Source organism: Lepidochelys olivacea (assembly GCF_965140295.1).
Source record: "Lepidochelys olivacea isolate rLepOli2 genome assembly, chromosome: 7".
Classification (NCBI taxonomy): domain Eukaryota; kingdom Metazoa; phylum Chordata; order Testudines; family Cheloniidae; genus Lepidochelys; species Lepidochelys olivacea.
The window spans coordinates 46,090,185-46,107,118 of NC_140417.1; the positions used below are offsets into that span (position 1 = coordinate 46,090,185).

Consider the following 16,934-nt stretch of genomic DNA (forward strand, 5'->3'; position numbering starts at 1 on the left):
GGGGGGGACTTCATAAATCATTATGGGGTTTTTTTCTTGTTTTTCCACATCAAAGAATCCGATGGAATAGATTGCACAAAGCTAGCCTACAATGCCAGCTATCAGCTTCGCCTATAGCACTGTCACTTCGCTATCTTCTTCTCCAGTGGGTCCTATTTATTGAAATGGAAAGCAGTGGGAGATCAGCACACTGAGCAGCCTGCCATGTCATGGACAAAAGGGGCTGGTGTTGTATAGCTAAATTGTTGCACAGATACTTGATAAAAACAACAACAACCACCCTGAATCTCTGTCCCGTAAAATACAACTGTTTTGTACTAACCATGTCTTGAAACACTTACTATTTACTGTGAATCAGTGGATGTGCTTGTATCAGATATGGAATGCTATCTCACATGCTTTTAGGACTGCAGAACAGTGAACGGTTTTGTCAGTCTTAGGCAATACTGTTGATCTGCCCAGAGACAGTGAAAGGCAAACACTAATAAATTAAATGAATATAGTTTATAATAAAATAATTTTTGTGTTTGTCATTTTCTTTTATAATTGTTCTTTGTAAAAGGACAGGAGACATTCTTGGCAATAAGTAATTTTTCTCACACCTACTATGGGTGAATCTTAAAGTGGTCTGTTCTTGCAGAATGGTGGTAAAGGCATAGGAAAGTATGTCACATCTGAGAATAAAAGCAGTGCTCTTGAATGTAAGCAGGATTTGTAGATTTAAATTCTCTGTCTCTTCCTGCCATTTCAGTTCCTGCAAGACATTCTAGACACTTTGTTTGTGATTTTGGATGACAATACAGAAAAGTATGGCCTGTTGGTCTTTCAGTCTTTGGTAAGTAGCCCCACTCCCATTAGATGAGTACTTTTCTTTCCCTGGTGGTCAGTATTTCCCATGCTCTTATTACCTTACCACCATGCCTTATTGCTAGTATCTTATTACCTTAAAATGTCTGAGAGATTCAGCTGGAGGTTCTACCCCTGTAATTTTATTGGGTGCAAGGAGTAGGATAACCATAGCCAAAATATGAGGAGAGAAGGATTACATCCATCAGTATGGGAGGGGCAAACAATAAGTCAAAGAGGAGCATTTCCATTGTCTGCATATGAAAAAAACCCATCATCTAACTGTTTCTTAGCCTGTTTAGCTTGTTCATTTAATCCCTGGTGACGTGTGCAGTTTGCTCTGTTATGGGTTCCCTTCTCTATCTTCCGCAGGTGTTCATCATAAATCTGCTGCGTGACAGCAAATATTTCCATTTCCGACCTGTTATGGATATGTACATTCAGAAACACTTTGCAGGAGCACTGGCTTACAAGTAGGTTGAGTTTTGTCATCACTTTGTACAGTAACGCTCAGACTTTTGAGTGGTATGGGCACCAGAGTTATAACTTTTACACTAGCAGAGTATATCTGGTATTCAAAAGCAAACATTCTGGAGAAGAATTTTGTAGCATGACTTCTAAATCTAACCCCAGAGAAAAGCTGCTGAATGTCATGCTGGTCCTAGTCCCAGTCTTAGCCTGCAGGGGTTCGGAATGCTGTGAAGTGAGGAAGCACTTCATGTCACTCAGCAGCAACTAATTAGAAGCTGTGTTGATAGGCCCCACAGAGCATCCACCCTTCCTATACTAGAAGGATGCTGGCTACTTGAGGCCTGCATGAAACTTAAGCAGGGATCATGGAAATGATTCTTACATTTCTTATCAGGAATGCATCCATTGACATAAGACCAATAGCCTCCATTTAGGGAGACAAATCACCTATTCTCTAATGCCTTTTCCTATGGCTAATTTCAAAGAAGAGGGCAAGTATTCAGATTAGATCAAGTTATTCTGTTCTGTGAGATTAAAGGCAGAATGTTCATTTCCACAGAGAATTAGAAAATTAATTTCCATTAACACTCAAAACAGCGGTGAGCCTTATTTTCCAATATATTACAATGAAATGTTACTTCATGCGTCAGATTTAGAAAGCAGTAGCAATTATCAGACAGGATTGTATTTTACCTTTCTTCCAGATTGCTTCTTGTGCATAATTTAATGGCTCCCAAATTGGATCAAAATAAAGTGAACACAGCAATCTTCCAGCTCCATCATTCTTGGCCCTGGTATTATAGGGAACTCAAGCTATAGTGTATTGAAAAAAATCTTAAATAGGTTACATTAAAAATGTTCTTTTAAAACAGATTGAAACTGTATGGGAATCACAAAGCACAGTGAAGTTCAGAAGGATGAGAAAACAGATTCACAATTTTTAATAATCAGTGTCATCTTTGATCTTAGGAAAATGTTATTAGCACTTCTACTTTCTTCTGATGAGATGGTGTATAAACAAACTTGTTCTTAAGCATATGTAATACTTCAGGGCATTCTAAACAGTTTTGTGCACTTTAGGAAATTAGGTGAAGGTATTTTCTCTATGTTTTTTACATAAGTTGGTCTTTTCCAATTTCAAACAGTTTTTGAAAATTGCTTATCTGTAAGACCCTTACTCAGATTGCTTAGCCAAAAAGAAATACTACATGTATTTTATTTTCTGTAAACTGATTATTTTCTTTGTTTGAAGTGATTTGTTATAACCCCTTTTTGATTCTTTATTTCTTGCCATCTGAGTTAATTATGGAGGGAGAGTTATTTTTTGGTGTCAGAAATTTCTTTTACATTTAAATTAATGTATATGTTGTTACTGTAAACTTGGTTATTTAGACTAATATGCCTAACTATTAAAAGTGAGTGTAACAAGAGAGCATATTGCATTTCTTGCTGTTTAAGGAAACAACTGCCAAGTCATTTAAAAAACCCAGAAGGTTTCAGGGTTGGCTACTTTCAGATAATTGCTTGATGTTTCTGTCAATGTGTCTCTTACTAGAGAACTGATCCGATGTTTGAAGTGGTACATGGACCGGTCAGCTGAGCTTGTACGACAAGATCATATCCAGGAAGCAATGAGGGTATGTGTTTGTCGTAAATGCCTGTATGTTCAATGTGGCTGTGGCTTCTAGACAGCTGAGGCTGCTCTAAGGCACATGAAACCTGATCTTGAACAGATTTGCAGTACTCATTTGTCCAGAGCAAATTTCAACTTTGTCAAAAACTGCCCAAATTCTAATCTTAAAGTGAAATTCACCCTTGTGCAGAGGGCCAGTACAAGGTCTATGCCTCCTTAACTCCTACCAAAACCCTATTTTGTGGATTTAAGTGGTATTTTGTGGGGCACTGGCATTGTACTGGCCCTCTGCACAGTAGTAAATTTCACCTTTATAGAAGTAACATTTTTATAGTGGTTAGAGCACAGACTGGGAGTCTGAAGTTCTGGTTTTTATTTCTGGCAGTGACACAGACTGGATGAAGCTCTAGAATATTTTAAGAAAACAGTAAATGGGCCTTTGAGTGGACCGTGGTGTTGACAGATACCATCCCACAGAGCATGGGTCAGTTGTCAATGAACAGAGCATGATTTTGAAGGAAGACACAGCTTCCCATCCTGTGTGTGAACCAGAGGAATAGTTTTTGCACTAGTTCAGTTCCACAGAAAACAAATAAAATGCTACTTTTTTTACTAAAAAAGAAAAGGAGTACTTGTGGCACCTTAGAGACTAACCAATTTATTTGAGCATGAGCTTTCGTGAGCTACAGCTCACTTCATCGGATGCATACCGTGGAAACTGCAGAAGACATTATATACACAAAAAGAAAAGGAGTACTTGTGGCACCTTAGAGACTAACCAATTTATTAGAGCATAAGCTTTCGTGAGCTACAGCTCACTTCCTCAGATGCATATCGTGGAAACTGCAGCAGGCTTTATATACACACAGAGAATATGAAACAATACCTACTCCCACCCCACTGTCCTGCTGGTAATAGCTTATCTAAAGTGATCATGAAATGGCCCACCTGATTATCATACACATTTTAAAGAGAGTGGTCGCTTTGGATGGGCTATTACCAGCAGGAGAGTGAGTTTGTGGGGGGGGTGGGCGGAGGGTGAGAAAACCTGGATTTGTGCTGGGAATGGGCCAACTTGATGATCACTTTAGATGAGCTATTACCAGCAGGAGAGTGGGGTGGGAGGAGGTATTGTTTCATGGTCTCTGTGTATATAATGTCTTCTGCAGTTTCCACGGTATGCATCCGATGAAGTGAGCTGTAGCTCCCGAAAGCTCATGCTCAAATAAATTGGTTAGTCTCTAAGCTGCCACAAGTACTCCTTTTCTTTTTGCGAATACAGACTAACACGGCTGTTACTCTGAAACCTGACTTTTTTTACTATAATTATAACAGCAAGAACTCAAAGTCACCAAGATTAAGAGGTTTACTATAGAAAGACCATTGAATTTGGAATTCAGTTGTTCTTTAGGGGGAGAAACACAAAATTCTCTCAGTTGGCCTTTGCTGAACCCAGAGGAATGAAAGTTGGCTTCACTGACAGGTCCTCAAATAGATAATTTCATCTTAAGCAGGTCCAACCTTTTTCAACAGATTCTGGGACAGGCAAACAGAAATATTTCTTCCTTTCCCATAAATGACATTTCCAGCTAGTATACACCTTCACATTTATGCTAATGATGCTCAGATGTTTCATTAACTGTGGAAAGAGAGAAACAAGTTGTTTCTAAGGCTCTGACACAGATCAGGCTTTAAATCCTCATTTTCTTATGAAGGATGGATAGTTTTATGTCAAAGGCCTATAAGGTGAAGGTCCATTTGTTGACTTCACATTTTAGAGTTCATTTCTGTGTCTACATCCTGAACAGTAGCTTCAGTTCAGGACCTATGTGAAGCATCTGTATAGAGATAGGCAACTTGAAATGATGCAGGTAGCAATAATGGTCTATGTAGCCTTTGGTAGAAGGTTTCACCAAGCAATAATCCAACGAAGAGTTCACACTTCTGAGTTGCTACTTCTTTAAGTCCCTGTGATCACTGGACTGATATAAGACTTGAAGAAAATGTACTTTATTCCTGAAAAATTACTTTTTGTTTATTTCTCTGTACTAGTCTGACAGTCTTTCCCTTGCTTTAAATGTTCCCTACCACCTCCCTCAAGCTGGATTTCCAGTCTTTTGTGCTTCATAGTGTCTGTGCTGTAAAACAGACAGATTCATTGAGTATTTGAAGACTATAGCAGAGGGCTTTGATGCCTATGGATCTGATTTTACACTCTTTCTCTCTCTCTCTCTCTCTCATTTTGCCTTTGCTGCTCGTTGGCTGGACCAAACTTGCAGAAACTTAATTTCCAGTTAGGAACTGAAGTCCCTTTTGTCTCTGTTAATTGTCAGACAATGCCTCCAAAATAATAGTGTTCAAGAAAACAGAAGGTCTCAGGGCATTTCAATTAATTTCTACTTCTCTAAGGGCCTTACACGCTGCAACTGAGCCTCTAATGTTTAACGTAATTTGTTGGTGTCCATGCACCAGCTTTTCTGCCATCACAGCCATGTGTTTGCATGCACACCTAGTGCTCTGCCTAACTCCCTGAGGGCATTCTGGGCAGCCATAGCAGCCTGCCCCCAGAAGCATGGGTCTTTTTAAGAACCGCTCTTTTCATAAAAAGAAAAGGAGTACTTGTGGCATCTTAGAGACTAACCAATTTATTTGAGCATAAGTTTTCACGAGCTACAGCTCACTTCATCATGAAAGCTTATGCTCAAATAAATTGGTTAGTCTCTAAGGTGCCACAAGTACTCCTTTTCTTTTTGCGAATACAGACTAACACGGCTGCTACTCTGAAACCTCTTTTCATAGAGGATTATGGAACATCATATACAAATCCTATAATCCTCTTCCTTGGGTCACAGTGGCCTTTCCCTTTTATGGAGAATTTCAAGTTACTTCACATTGCTGCATCCTCCAACTTCTGGAATTTGGTAGTTGACAGCCTGGAAGCAAAGCAGGGCAGAAATTGTAATCTTTACAGAGTGCTCTGAGTGTAAGGAAAATGCAAATGAAGAGGTTTGTTATATTTCCAAACTGGATCATGAGAAAAGTGGTTTCTGGGTCAGGTCACATGTTATGTGCTGATGAGACAGTGTTGTGGCTGTCTGGACCAAATGTGAGTGACTGAGACCCATGTGGATGACCAAGTCCAATTTTGACTTTCTGTGTGTGGACCTGGCAGCAGACTTACACTTACAATGCAAAACTACTGTATGAGAGCTGATGTTCCTGGGGACAAAAGTTGCAATAGCAATCTGAAAACTGATCAAGAGTAGAATATTATCACCTGGTGGAGCTCTTTGGTGTGAGGTATTCCTCAATGGGTTATGTTGTATTGAGGTGTAAATTAAAAGGAAGTTGAACTGGCCCATGTGATCAAGGTTACCACTGTTCCAGAGATAATGGAGAACTTTGAACATTGCGACTTCTCAAGCTGTGCTGGGACTGTTAATGAATCTCATTTCCCAATTCTTTGTCCTTAAAATCAGTTCACAGATTTCTACAAATATAAGTCTTACTGGCTGTGGCAAATCTTAGAGAGCAAGTCCTGGAACTCACACTGGCTGATCAGGCAAGATGCATGATGTGAGAATGTTAAAGAATTCCGCTTGTGACAGGCAGGAAGAGTTTTCACCAGTAGGGACATTAATGATGTCTCTGTGCCAGCTGTGGGGATCCAACCTATTCTTTGCTTACTTAGACAATGTAGCTATTGGTACCCAGACTATGAGGATGGCATCAAACAGCACTTCAGCTACTACTTGAGCCATGCCAAAATGGAAGACTGAAGGGAAGGGGGAGGTGCCTACTGAAGCAAAATGGCACAGGCCTGAAATACATTTCATTGCTGCTGCTTGTGTACTCCATGTGATCAGAATGGAGAGCACTATGTTTTCATATGGGATACTGGCACTCAGTTCTACCCATTTTCTCAGCTAGCTGAGAGCCCTGTGATTACTATTGCTGATCATGCTGGGCTGGTTAGCATAATAAAGGGTGCACTCTGACAGTATTTTTTTCTTACACTGACACTTAGCTCACCCCTAGAGTCCATCTCTACCACTTGATACGTAGAATTATAGAATCATAAAAATACAGCTAGTCACCCTGTTTAGATCAGTGTTTTTTAAAATGTTAGTTAAAGCATTTTAATAAACACATTTTTAAAATACACCATTTATCCTAGTCTGTACAAACCATATTGTGAAGTTTCACTCTACTGTAAAAAACTCACTGGGGTAATCCTCTGGAATAGCAGTAATTATCACTCACTATATAGTGTTAAATGCTGTATTTCAAGGGGATTATTCCCCCTCTGCCTGGGCTAAATAGGGACAAAGAGAAGTTGCCATATGGGGAGAGAGAAAAAAAATCCCTATCTCTCCCTGCAACTGTATTCAGCTGAGAAAAAAGGGAAGTTGGTTTGCTACTGTACAAACTGCTCCTTGCTAGTAGTAAAGTTATGGCCTTCCAGAGACCCTCACATCCTGCTCCTGCCTCCTTCCACACCCACATACTGCTGTTTCTACACGCAGTTGCAGGGAATAAAGAGAGGCCAGGCCATCATGTCCAGAGTGAAGACCAGGGTTTTTTTCCCAGGTAGGCCCTCTTCTGTTACTCTAAGGGTATGTGAACATTTGGAACTGGAAGCATAATTTCCAATTTGAGGAGACATATCTGTGCTAGCTCAGCAGCACAAGCATCAGTAGGGGATAGCCACCCCAAGTACATGCCTAGCATATTATACCATCTTGGGTATCTCTACACAGCAATCAGTGGTGTGACTGCAGCACATGTAGATATACCTAAGCTAGCTTTGATCTGGCTAGCTTGAATACCAATAGCAGTGAAGCTGCAGCAGCAGGGGCTATCCAAGCCCACCCATGACCCTGGTATTTACTCAAGTGGCTAGCCTATGCAGTCGCAGCATCACTGCTGTCTTTTCTAGGAACAAAAAAATGTATCCTCAAGTTAGTTAACTAGGGGTAAAACCTGTTGAAGACAAAGTAGTTTGTAGTTCTCATGTATGTTAGAAAAATTACTGAAGGACTAGGCTCCCCTTTAGTTTTTAGCTCAACTGGCTAACTTGCATGAAAACTACCTACTGCATTATCTTCACTAGGATTTTGCCTTAATTCAGTTAACTTGAATTAAGAACACACCTTTTATCCTAGTGAGAGATTTCCATAGTAAAGATTGTTGGTGAGGAGGGAACAATTAGCTATGAGCAGGTTGTATATAACTGTGTTTAATTTACACAACCTGTTTTTCTTTCCCTGTTCTCTGTGAATGAAGAATTCCATTATTAATAATGTTATTAAAATCTTCCTGGTTCTCTTTAAAGCTCCCTTATCTCTCTCTTTCTCTGTTACTCTCATTCCTCTCTTACTCATTAAGGCCTTGGAATATCTTTTCAAGTTCATTGTCCAATCTCGGATCCTTTACTCGAGAGCTACTTGCGGAATGGAGGAGGAACAATTTCGCTCCAGTATCCAAGAGCTTTTCCAGTCCATCAGATTTGTACTCAGCTTGGACAGCAGGAGCTCAGAGACTCTCATCTTCACACAGGTTAGCTATTTTCTATACTTGAATTCACCTGGAAGTGCAGAGGCAGCTATTTTATGCACAAGCAACATATTCATCCGATAGTTAAGAGGCATAATTTGCCCTCTTTTACAGGTTGATTTTACAGAAATGAGTGACATAGTTCCACAATAAGTTTAGACAGTGAACAGATGCAGAACAGCTGGGCAGTTTTACAGTGAAGGGAGACATATATTGTCATGTTATGTGGTTAGAGTAGACATTCCATATTCTTTTTGTTTTTATGTTAAGTGTCTCATTCATAAGCATGTCTCAGAATTGGCACAGAGGCATTTTAATTCCTTTATTAGTCACAGAGGAAAGTAAAGCTCAAGTTAATACAGTAGATCACAGCAGCTGCGCATAGTGGAAAAGTTTTGATTGATGTGTAATTAACTAGCAAACCCTAGAAAAATTCACATCCTCAGTTTAACCATCACTACTGGAATCAATGGTGGATTGACTACAATCATATTATGATATCCTTATTCATGTTTGGTAGTGCCTTACTTTGCAAACAGTTCTATTGACTTCAGTGGGAGTTCATATAAGGTAAGGCGCTCCTCAGTGTGAGTAAGGATGTCGTAGTCTGGCTCTGTGTTATTGTAAAGATCACTATACTAACATTTAAAACTTAACATTTTAAACAGTAGGATCTTTTGCTGTATGTACATACCCTAGCTCAGAGGCTCTCAAATTGTGATTTGCATAGAGCTGACTGGTAATGTCGTGCTGCTTCTCGACATTCTCAGTTAAAATGCAATAAAAGACAGTTACAGATACATTTAATATTGTCCTAATAGGATTTTCCATGGAAGCAATTGCTGTAGTTGTCACAATAAAGTTTAATTATCCCAGTGGGAGGAAAAGTGGTCAGCAAGACACTCTCTCTCTCTCTCGAGATGTGGTCCACATTATGACAAAGTTTGAGAACCACTGCTGCAGCCTTTGATTTAATCACTTAGCAAGAGTATGGACCAGGGTCATCAGAAATCACTGCAACTTTCTACCAGGAAACTGACATTGGGGGAAAATAGTGTCTGGGGAAACCATTCTTTTGTTTTTCGTTTGGGCTATCATAAATACATAAGGGAAACTGAACTGAGGACAGGATTGTTCTCTCTCTCTCTCTTTTTTGCCCTGTGTTACTACTGTCTTTCGAAATGTCTTCACTTCAGGCATTTGTATATTTATAAAACCTGTCCTGTTTAATATTTGAAAAGTTTACTTTTTGTTTCCCACTTGCCATTGTGTTGCCCCCTCGACCCTCATTGACCCATAGGCCCCTCAGCCTGGAGGACAGGTGAGCGGAGCTGGGACATGTGCCCCACAAAAGTGTGGTGGTACTTCAAGGCCGTCGTTTAATTCTGTAAGTAATAATCACCTTGCCTGCACCACTCTTTCATCATGGATGTGCCCCGTGACTCTCCTTTCCCTACCCAAATCCATCTTTTCCTGCATATAATCTTGGAGTGCAGTGTACACTTCAGGTTTTCTCATGATGTGAAATATTCTGATAATGGATTGAACATGTAGGATTTCAAACACTGAAAATACAGTACAAGTGGTCATCAATACCTATGTGAGTCAACTTGTGCAGGAGAACCAACGATGAGAGGAAAAAAGTATATCCAATCAGTCATGAAAGAGAACGGATATTGGGTCTTATTCATTCTTCAGTAAACAAGATATATTTAATAACTACATGGTCATGAAAAACAATATCAACGAGAAAGAAAATATTATAGATCCAATATTGAAAGAGAAGAGAGATTGGATCTTATGCATCCTTCATTATAAAGGATGCTTAACATATTAATAGTCAGGAGAAGCAATGGTGGGAGAGAAGATATTTTAAACAAATGATGAAAGAAGACTTACTTGGACCTTGCTCATCCTTTCTGCTTCTACCAGGATGATTGTGGCAAATGGCAATTTACAAGTTCAAGCCTTTTGTTATAATGATTAGGTTCTTTAAGTGCATGTATCATTGTATGATAGTAACACTAGTCCAGTGCTTGTCTGTTGAATATTTCATATCAATACTGATCCAATAATGTTCCAGCAAAGACTTAAATCTAATGGTGAAGATGGTAATTTAGAACAGCCCTGTTCCTGTTTCATTGTTTATATTTTCATACACTGATCCAGAGTTAGGTCTTTTGAGTGAATAAAAAGCAACCCAGATAACTGGAAAGCTATTAAGCCATGACAGAAATCTCAAGGCCTTTAGGAAAAAAAAAAAAAAAAACCTTCACACTTCTCCTTTCACCCAGGATGTTAGAGATCTCTCTCTCCATGCTCCTTTCCCGACCATCACAGTGAAATTGATTCTGCCCTCTTTCCAGTTCAATGATCTGACAAGAGGAATATACCAGACCATTGCAGATACTTGTACAGAAAGCAGCCATATCCTTCTAAGAATTAATAAACCACCACAGAGATCCCGCAGGTTATCTAGCATAATATTGAACTATTACTAGGTTTCCTAAATCATTACAGAAATCCTCCCACTCAGAAGATAGATTTATAGGCAGGCTTCAGGCAAACTGTTGCAAGAATACCCAGGGCCATAATACTGATATCTCAGGCCATTATCCCGAAGGCTGTCTCAGACCTCTCAAAGTTAGTCTACAGAATCATCAGATTATCACAGAGATAAACTGATGTAGAGATTCACAGCCATTGTAATAGCCTCCAAAGAGATACCTTGAAATATTTTAAAAAACTGATACACGTTTAATTAAACTAATAATGTTGCATGTGATGGCACTTGTAAGCTCTTTAGGCCACTATGTAATCTAAATTGATCACATGACAAGATGCTGGGGGAGATAACAGGCAAGAGAGATGGAGGAAGGGGTGAAGGAATATAGAGAATGTTATGAACTATACAGGACAAATTGTTAGTTCTAAAAGGCTTTTGATTTTATTTTATTCATAATTGCATTTTTTATTTTTATTGTGTAAAGGACATTAGCTAGAGGATCATTGTTTGTTGGAAGGATTGTGGATAAAAGTGTTTTGAAGAGGGAAATTGTGTTGTATATAGGATCAGGGAAGACATTCCAAGTCTAAGGGCCAGCATGAAAGAAGGCACAGAAGTACTTCCGGGAGAAAAGAAAAAGTATGTGGAGGGAAGAAAGATTGGCAGAATAGAGGAGAGTGGTGGACAGCCACTGATGAGACATAGGCAAGAGCAGAGCTGGAAAGAACCTAACAAATTGAGTTCAATTATTTTGAAATTGTTATGCAAGGGACTGCAGAGTCAGTTAAGGGATTCATAAAAAGGGATGATGTGATCAAAAAGTGAGTTTCGTGGTGACATTTTGGATAGATTGGATAGGAGTGAGGCAGCTGTTGGGAAGACTAGAGAGGAAGTTACAATAGTCCAGGTGGGATGTTATTAAGACGCACACAGGGATTTTGGATGCACTGTAAAGGAGGAAACAGGATTTTAAAACATCCTGAATATGAGGGGTAAATGGGTGGAGTTAAGGATAACATCAGGCGTGTGGGCCTGGAGACTGGGAGGGCTCATGGAATTATCTACCGTCATGGAGAAGTGAATAGGAAGGAAGGACAGGAGTGTGAAATGAAGAGTTCTGTTTGTGTTACGTTGAGGTCCTTCCTCCAGTCCAGAGATACCTTCAGGGATAACTCCAAGGTACTAAAGATACCCCCTTATCACAGAAATAAATTTTGCTCTATTATTTGCATGGTATGATGCATTATTTTGATGCAAAAATACTCTGCCTCACTGTTGTAAAAGTACAGTAGTATCGCGTGGTGGTGCTTTTAAGGGTCTCTCAGTATCTTATTTATGAACAACCTTTCAGAATGGTTTGTAACTCTCCCTTATTAAGTTGTTTCAGTGCAAAAATCTTTATAGAAGTTCTTAACTCAGAAGCACTTTTTTTCATTAAAAGATAAAAATCAAGAAAAAAATATTTGGACCAGTTTGGGTGTTTGTTTGTTTTTTGACAGGAGACCAAAAAAGAATCTGTTTAACACCATTTTACAAACCGTGAGGCTATAATATAGACAGTACTGTTTTGTGTTTTTTTAAAATCACTCTGTGCTCAACTTATTCTATAATATGTTGATATTGCAAAGCTTTCAGAACAAAAAGCTCACATACCGGAAGTGCTTTGCTTTTGTGAGCTGCAGGGTGTTACAAAGATAGAACATCAGCCACCATTTTGAATGTAATAGCGTTTTTCAGACCCTTAACTCTGTTTTACCATTGTTTATTTGTATTTCACACATATATATCTATGATGTGCCATCCCTATTCTGTGGTTAGAGAACTCAAAACTGTCATAACTTGTTCATTTTCTTTTTTCAGGCTGCTTTACTGAATTCCTTCCCTGCTATCTTTGATGAGCTATTGCAGATGTTCACTGTGCAGGAAGTTGCAGAGTTTGTGAGGGGAACTCTAGGAAGCATGCCCAGTACAGTTCATATCGGACAGTCGATGGATGTAGTTAAGCTGCAGTCTATAGCACGCACTGTGGACAGCCGCCTGTTTTCTTTCTCAGGTAAGACAGTAGCAGCCATTTGTAACACTTGCAGCTGAATGCCCCTGGTAAATCTAGCAAAGTGATAGTAGGATTGTATTGCATTTTTTGCAGCTACTTTGTGGAGAACCATTCAGTGAAGAATACAAATAAACTTGGAGTTGTTAGCTATGTTGTACTTATGGTGTATGTATGTATATATTGTTCTACATATATGGAGCTTTTCTTACAGAGAAGAATGTGGTGTACGATATGTGGTATGCCCCCATAAATAGTGTGACCTCAGATAGTGTAGAAAACATGAGATTTAAGGTACAGAACAATACACTTAACTAGCATATCCACTGATTAAAAACATTCTTATTAAGTGATCCAATTATTATGATTATCAGTGCTCAAAGGAATGCACTGTGCTACAACTCTAGTATTATTTCCTATTACAACTGCATTGAACAGGACAAGACAATCCCTGCCCCAGCAAGCTTGCAGCCTGGAAGATACTCACTGAAAGAGGAGCTGCAATGAGAGACCAAGGAAAGAGTCTCTTTAGATAGGGTTTTTTAAAAATATATAATCTGAACATTTTTATTTTCAACATTTATGGGTCTTATAAAAGAAGTGGGTGTTTTAGAGGCATTTGAATGAGGAAAAGGTGAGAGCCTGGTGCACTGAGATGGGGAGGTCATTCCATGTATAAGGGTCATCTTGAAAGTAGTTAAAACGACAGGAGTGGAAGAAGAAAACAAAAAGGTTTTAGATGGCATATTTTTCCAAAGAAAGAGACAGAGAGGAAACACAATAGAAGGTGAGATCCAATAAGCCAGGGCTGAGTCTGCCAGGGCCTTGAAGGTGAGGAAGAGAGGATTAAACTTTACTAAGGTGGGTGGCAAGAGGGAAACAAGTGAAGCAGATCAAAGAAGAGGGCAGTGATATTGTCTGATTGGCAGGCAATGGATTCTGTTTCTTTAAATACTTTAACCCTATGGGTTAATATATTTTCGTTAGGGTTCTAAAAGGAAGAGCTAAGTAAACCTGACTCCTCTCTGTTAGCTTCTTCATCTCCTCCTCCTCTCTTTAACAAGGGATTCCGGCATCCAAAACCCTCCTTTACCTGCCGACCCTACATCTTCTTAACCTCATTGCATTCCAATGAGCAGAAAGCCTTATTGTTCCTTCCTGTGTTCCTTTTGCTACTGGCCTGTTTTCCTTGCACCTATCCACTCAAACGTGGGGCTGCCTTTGGTGCTGATTTCTATTTTCTCCCTACTCGTGAGTCTTTTGCAGCCTTTCTACAGGGGCTTCCCAGAATAAAGGAAGGGCAGGGCCCTGCAGCTGGTGAAGGCAAGACCATTGGCCAGACATAATAGAGGAAGGAATGAGGAAATCCTAGCATTGAGGAGTCTGGGCCAATCAGAACTTACTGCAGGCAAGACTCCTGATGTGGCCCTACCTCCCAAAAGCCAGAAAACCTCCCTGCTTCTAACATTGCACCCTTTCCACTATTTTGTGCAATGAAGACAGTTAGGTCCTTAAGGTGATGAACCCACAAAGATAAGCTAATTTCCTACGAGTTAAATATATACAGAGTTTGACTCACTAAGCTGCTGTAAAAGCAGCATGAAGTGAACAAAGGGCCACACAGCTGGAAATTAATTCTAGCAAATGGCAATTCACACCTGTTTGCAAGCACATTCACAGTAGTCATCAGGCATGCCATTTATGAATTCATTAATTCATTGTTTAGTGTCTTTAAAATGCATTGCATTGAAAGTCTTTCAATCGGGGGGCAGTTAAGTGATTTCTACTGTATCAGCATCCTATATTAATACTAATTCTTTGGTTTCCACATACAAGGTTTTTGGATAATATCAAGGTTGCTGAAATTCTGGTCTGTCCTTGAATAATTCTGAGTCTTGTTTCCCTATTTTAGAATCCCGGCGAATCTTGCTTCCTGTGGTTCTTCATCACATTCACCTTCATCTGAGACAGCAGAAGGAGTTACTCATCTGCTCTGGGATCCTCAGTAGTATCTTCTCCATTATCAAGGCCAGCTCCTTGGTAATCTGCCCACCTGTCTTCTCCATTCCAACACAAAATTGCTGAAGCACAATCTGAGATATATCCAATAGAAACTATATCTTTTTCAGTGAATCTTTTTATAACAGAACTCTAACTTTATTAGCAGCAAGAGAATTCCTTAAGTGAATGACTGCCTTTGTGTGTATGACTCAGAGCATTCTGGTTACAGCATGTTCTTGCTGTAAAAAACCCACACACAAAAAACCTCAGACAAACCCAGCAAGATTGACACTGTTTAATTTTCTTCACCCTAGCCTGGAACTCACTTATCTGTGGTGCTCAAAAGTCCTACCCAGTCCTGTCACTTGCAGTTCTGTAGGAAACAGTAACTTTAGGGTGAATGTTAAGAGAACTCTAAAATTATCAATGAAATCACGCTTATATTCAGAAATTGCTGCTGATTTAAACAGCCCGCTTTGATCTTCCAGATACTCTTATCTCAAATGCCACCTCAGTTTTTTTAAAATGTTCACAATTTCGTACAGGGCAGAGAACTATCCCGGGTTACTCCAAAGGAGGAAGTCTATAGTGTTTAAAATAAGTCACATCAAGGAGTATTTTGAAATGTGCACTGTAGTTCTGTAAGTTTGAATGGGATGAAAGAAATGATAAAATAAAGCAATATTCCCACAGAATTTAGGGGAATAGAAGTTAGTCCCACTGTGCCATGGAGTACACAGGTGTCTCAGTATGGATTTATATTAGGTCTGTCAAGCAACTAAAAAAAAATAGTCTCAATTAATTGCAGGATTAAATTAATCATGCTTAATTGCACTGTTAAACAATAGAACAGCATTTATTTAAATATCTTTGGATGTTTTCTACGTTTTCAAATATATTGATTTCAATTACAACACAGAATACAAGTGTATAATGCTCACTTTATTTTTTATTACAAATATTTGCACTGTAAAAAATAAGAAATAATTTTTCAATTCATTTAAGACAAGTACTGTAGTGCAATCTCTTTATTATGAAAGTTGAACTTACAAATGTAAAATTGTGTCCAAAAAAAGCTATATTCAAAAATATAAAAAAAGAATAACTTTAGAACCTACAAGTCCACTCAGTCCTACTTCAACCACTCACTCAGACAAACAAGTTTGGTTACAATTTGCAGGAGACAATGCTGCCCCCTTCTTGTTTACAGTGTCACCTGAAAGTGAGAACAGGCATTCGCATGGCACTGTTGTAGCTGTCGTCGCAAGACATTTGTGCGCCAGACGTGCTAGAGGTTCTTTTGTCCTTTCATGCTTCAACCACCATTCCAGAGGACATGCGTCCATGCCAATGATGGGTTCTGTTTAATAATGATCCAAAGCAGACTGGACCAACGCATGTTCATTTTCATCATCTGAGTCAGATGCCACAAGCAGAAGGTTGATTTTCTTTTTTGGTGGTTTGGGTTCTGTAGTTTCCACATCTGAGTGTTGCTCTTTTAAGACTTCTGAAAGCATGCTCCACACCTTGTCCCTCTCAGATTTTGGATGGCACTTCAGATTCTTAAACCTTGGGTTGAGTGCTGTAGCTATTTTTAGAAATCTCACATTGGGACCTTCTTTGCGTTGTGTCAAATCTGCTGTGAAAGTGTTCTAAAACGAACATGTGCTGGGTCATCATCCGAGACGGCTATAACATGAAATATATGGCAGAATGTGGGTAAAACGGAACAGGAGACATACAATTCTCCCCCAAGGAGTTCAGTCACAAATTTAATTAATGCATTATTTTTTTAAATGAGCATCATCGGCATGGAAGCATGTCCTCTGGAATGGTTGCCAGAGCATAAAGGGGCATACAAATGTTTAGTA

General features: G+C 39.3%; 1 protein-coding gene across 2 annotated transcripts in view; it reads left to right on the top strand.

The window, feature by feature from the left end:
• The window catches only part of DOCK3 (dedicator of cytokinesis 3), a 585,745-nt gene that overhangs the window by 470,383 nt on the left and 98,428 nt on the right, over positions 1 to 16,934 (top strand). For both annotated transcript variants that reach the window (XM_084634267.1, XM_084634266.1), the window contains exons 20-25: positions 752 to 835; positions 1,219 to 1,319; positions 2,873 to 2,954; positions 8,339 to 8,509; positions 12,873 to 13,065; positions 14,975 to 15,102. In XM_084634267.1, coding sequence (XP_084490393.1) covers positions 752 to 835; positions 1,219 to 1,319; positions 2,873 to 2,954; positions 8,339 to 8,509; positions 12,873 to 13,065; positions 14,975 to 15,102 — 759 coding nt within the window. The remainder of the gene's footprint in view (positions 1 to 751; positions 836 to 1,218; positions 1,320 to 2,872; positions 2,955 to 8,338; positions 8,510 to 12,872; positions 13,066 to 14,974; positions 15,103 to 16,934) is intronic.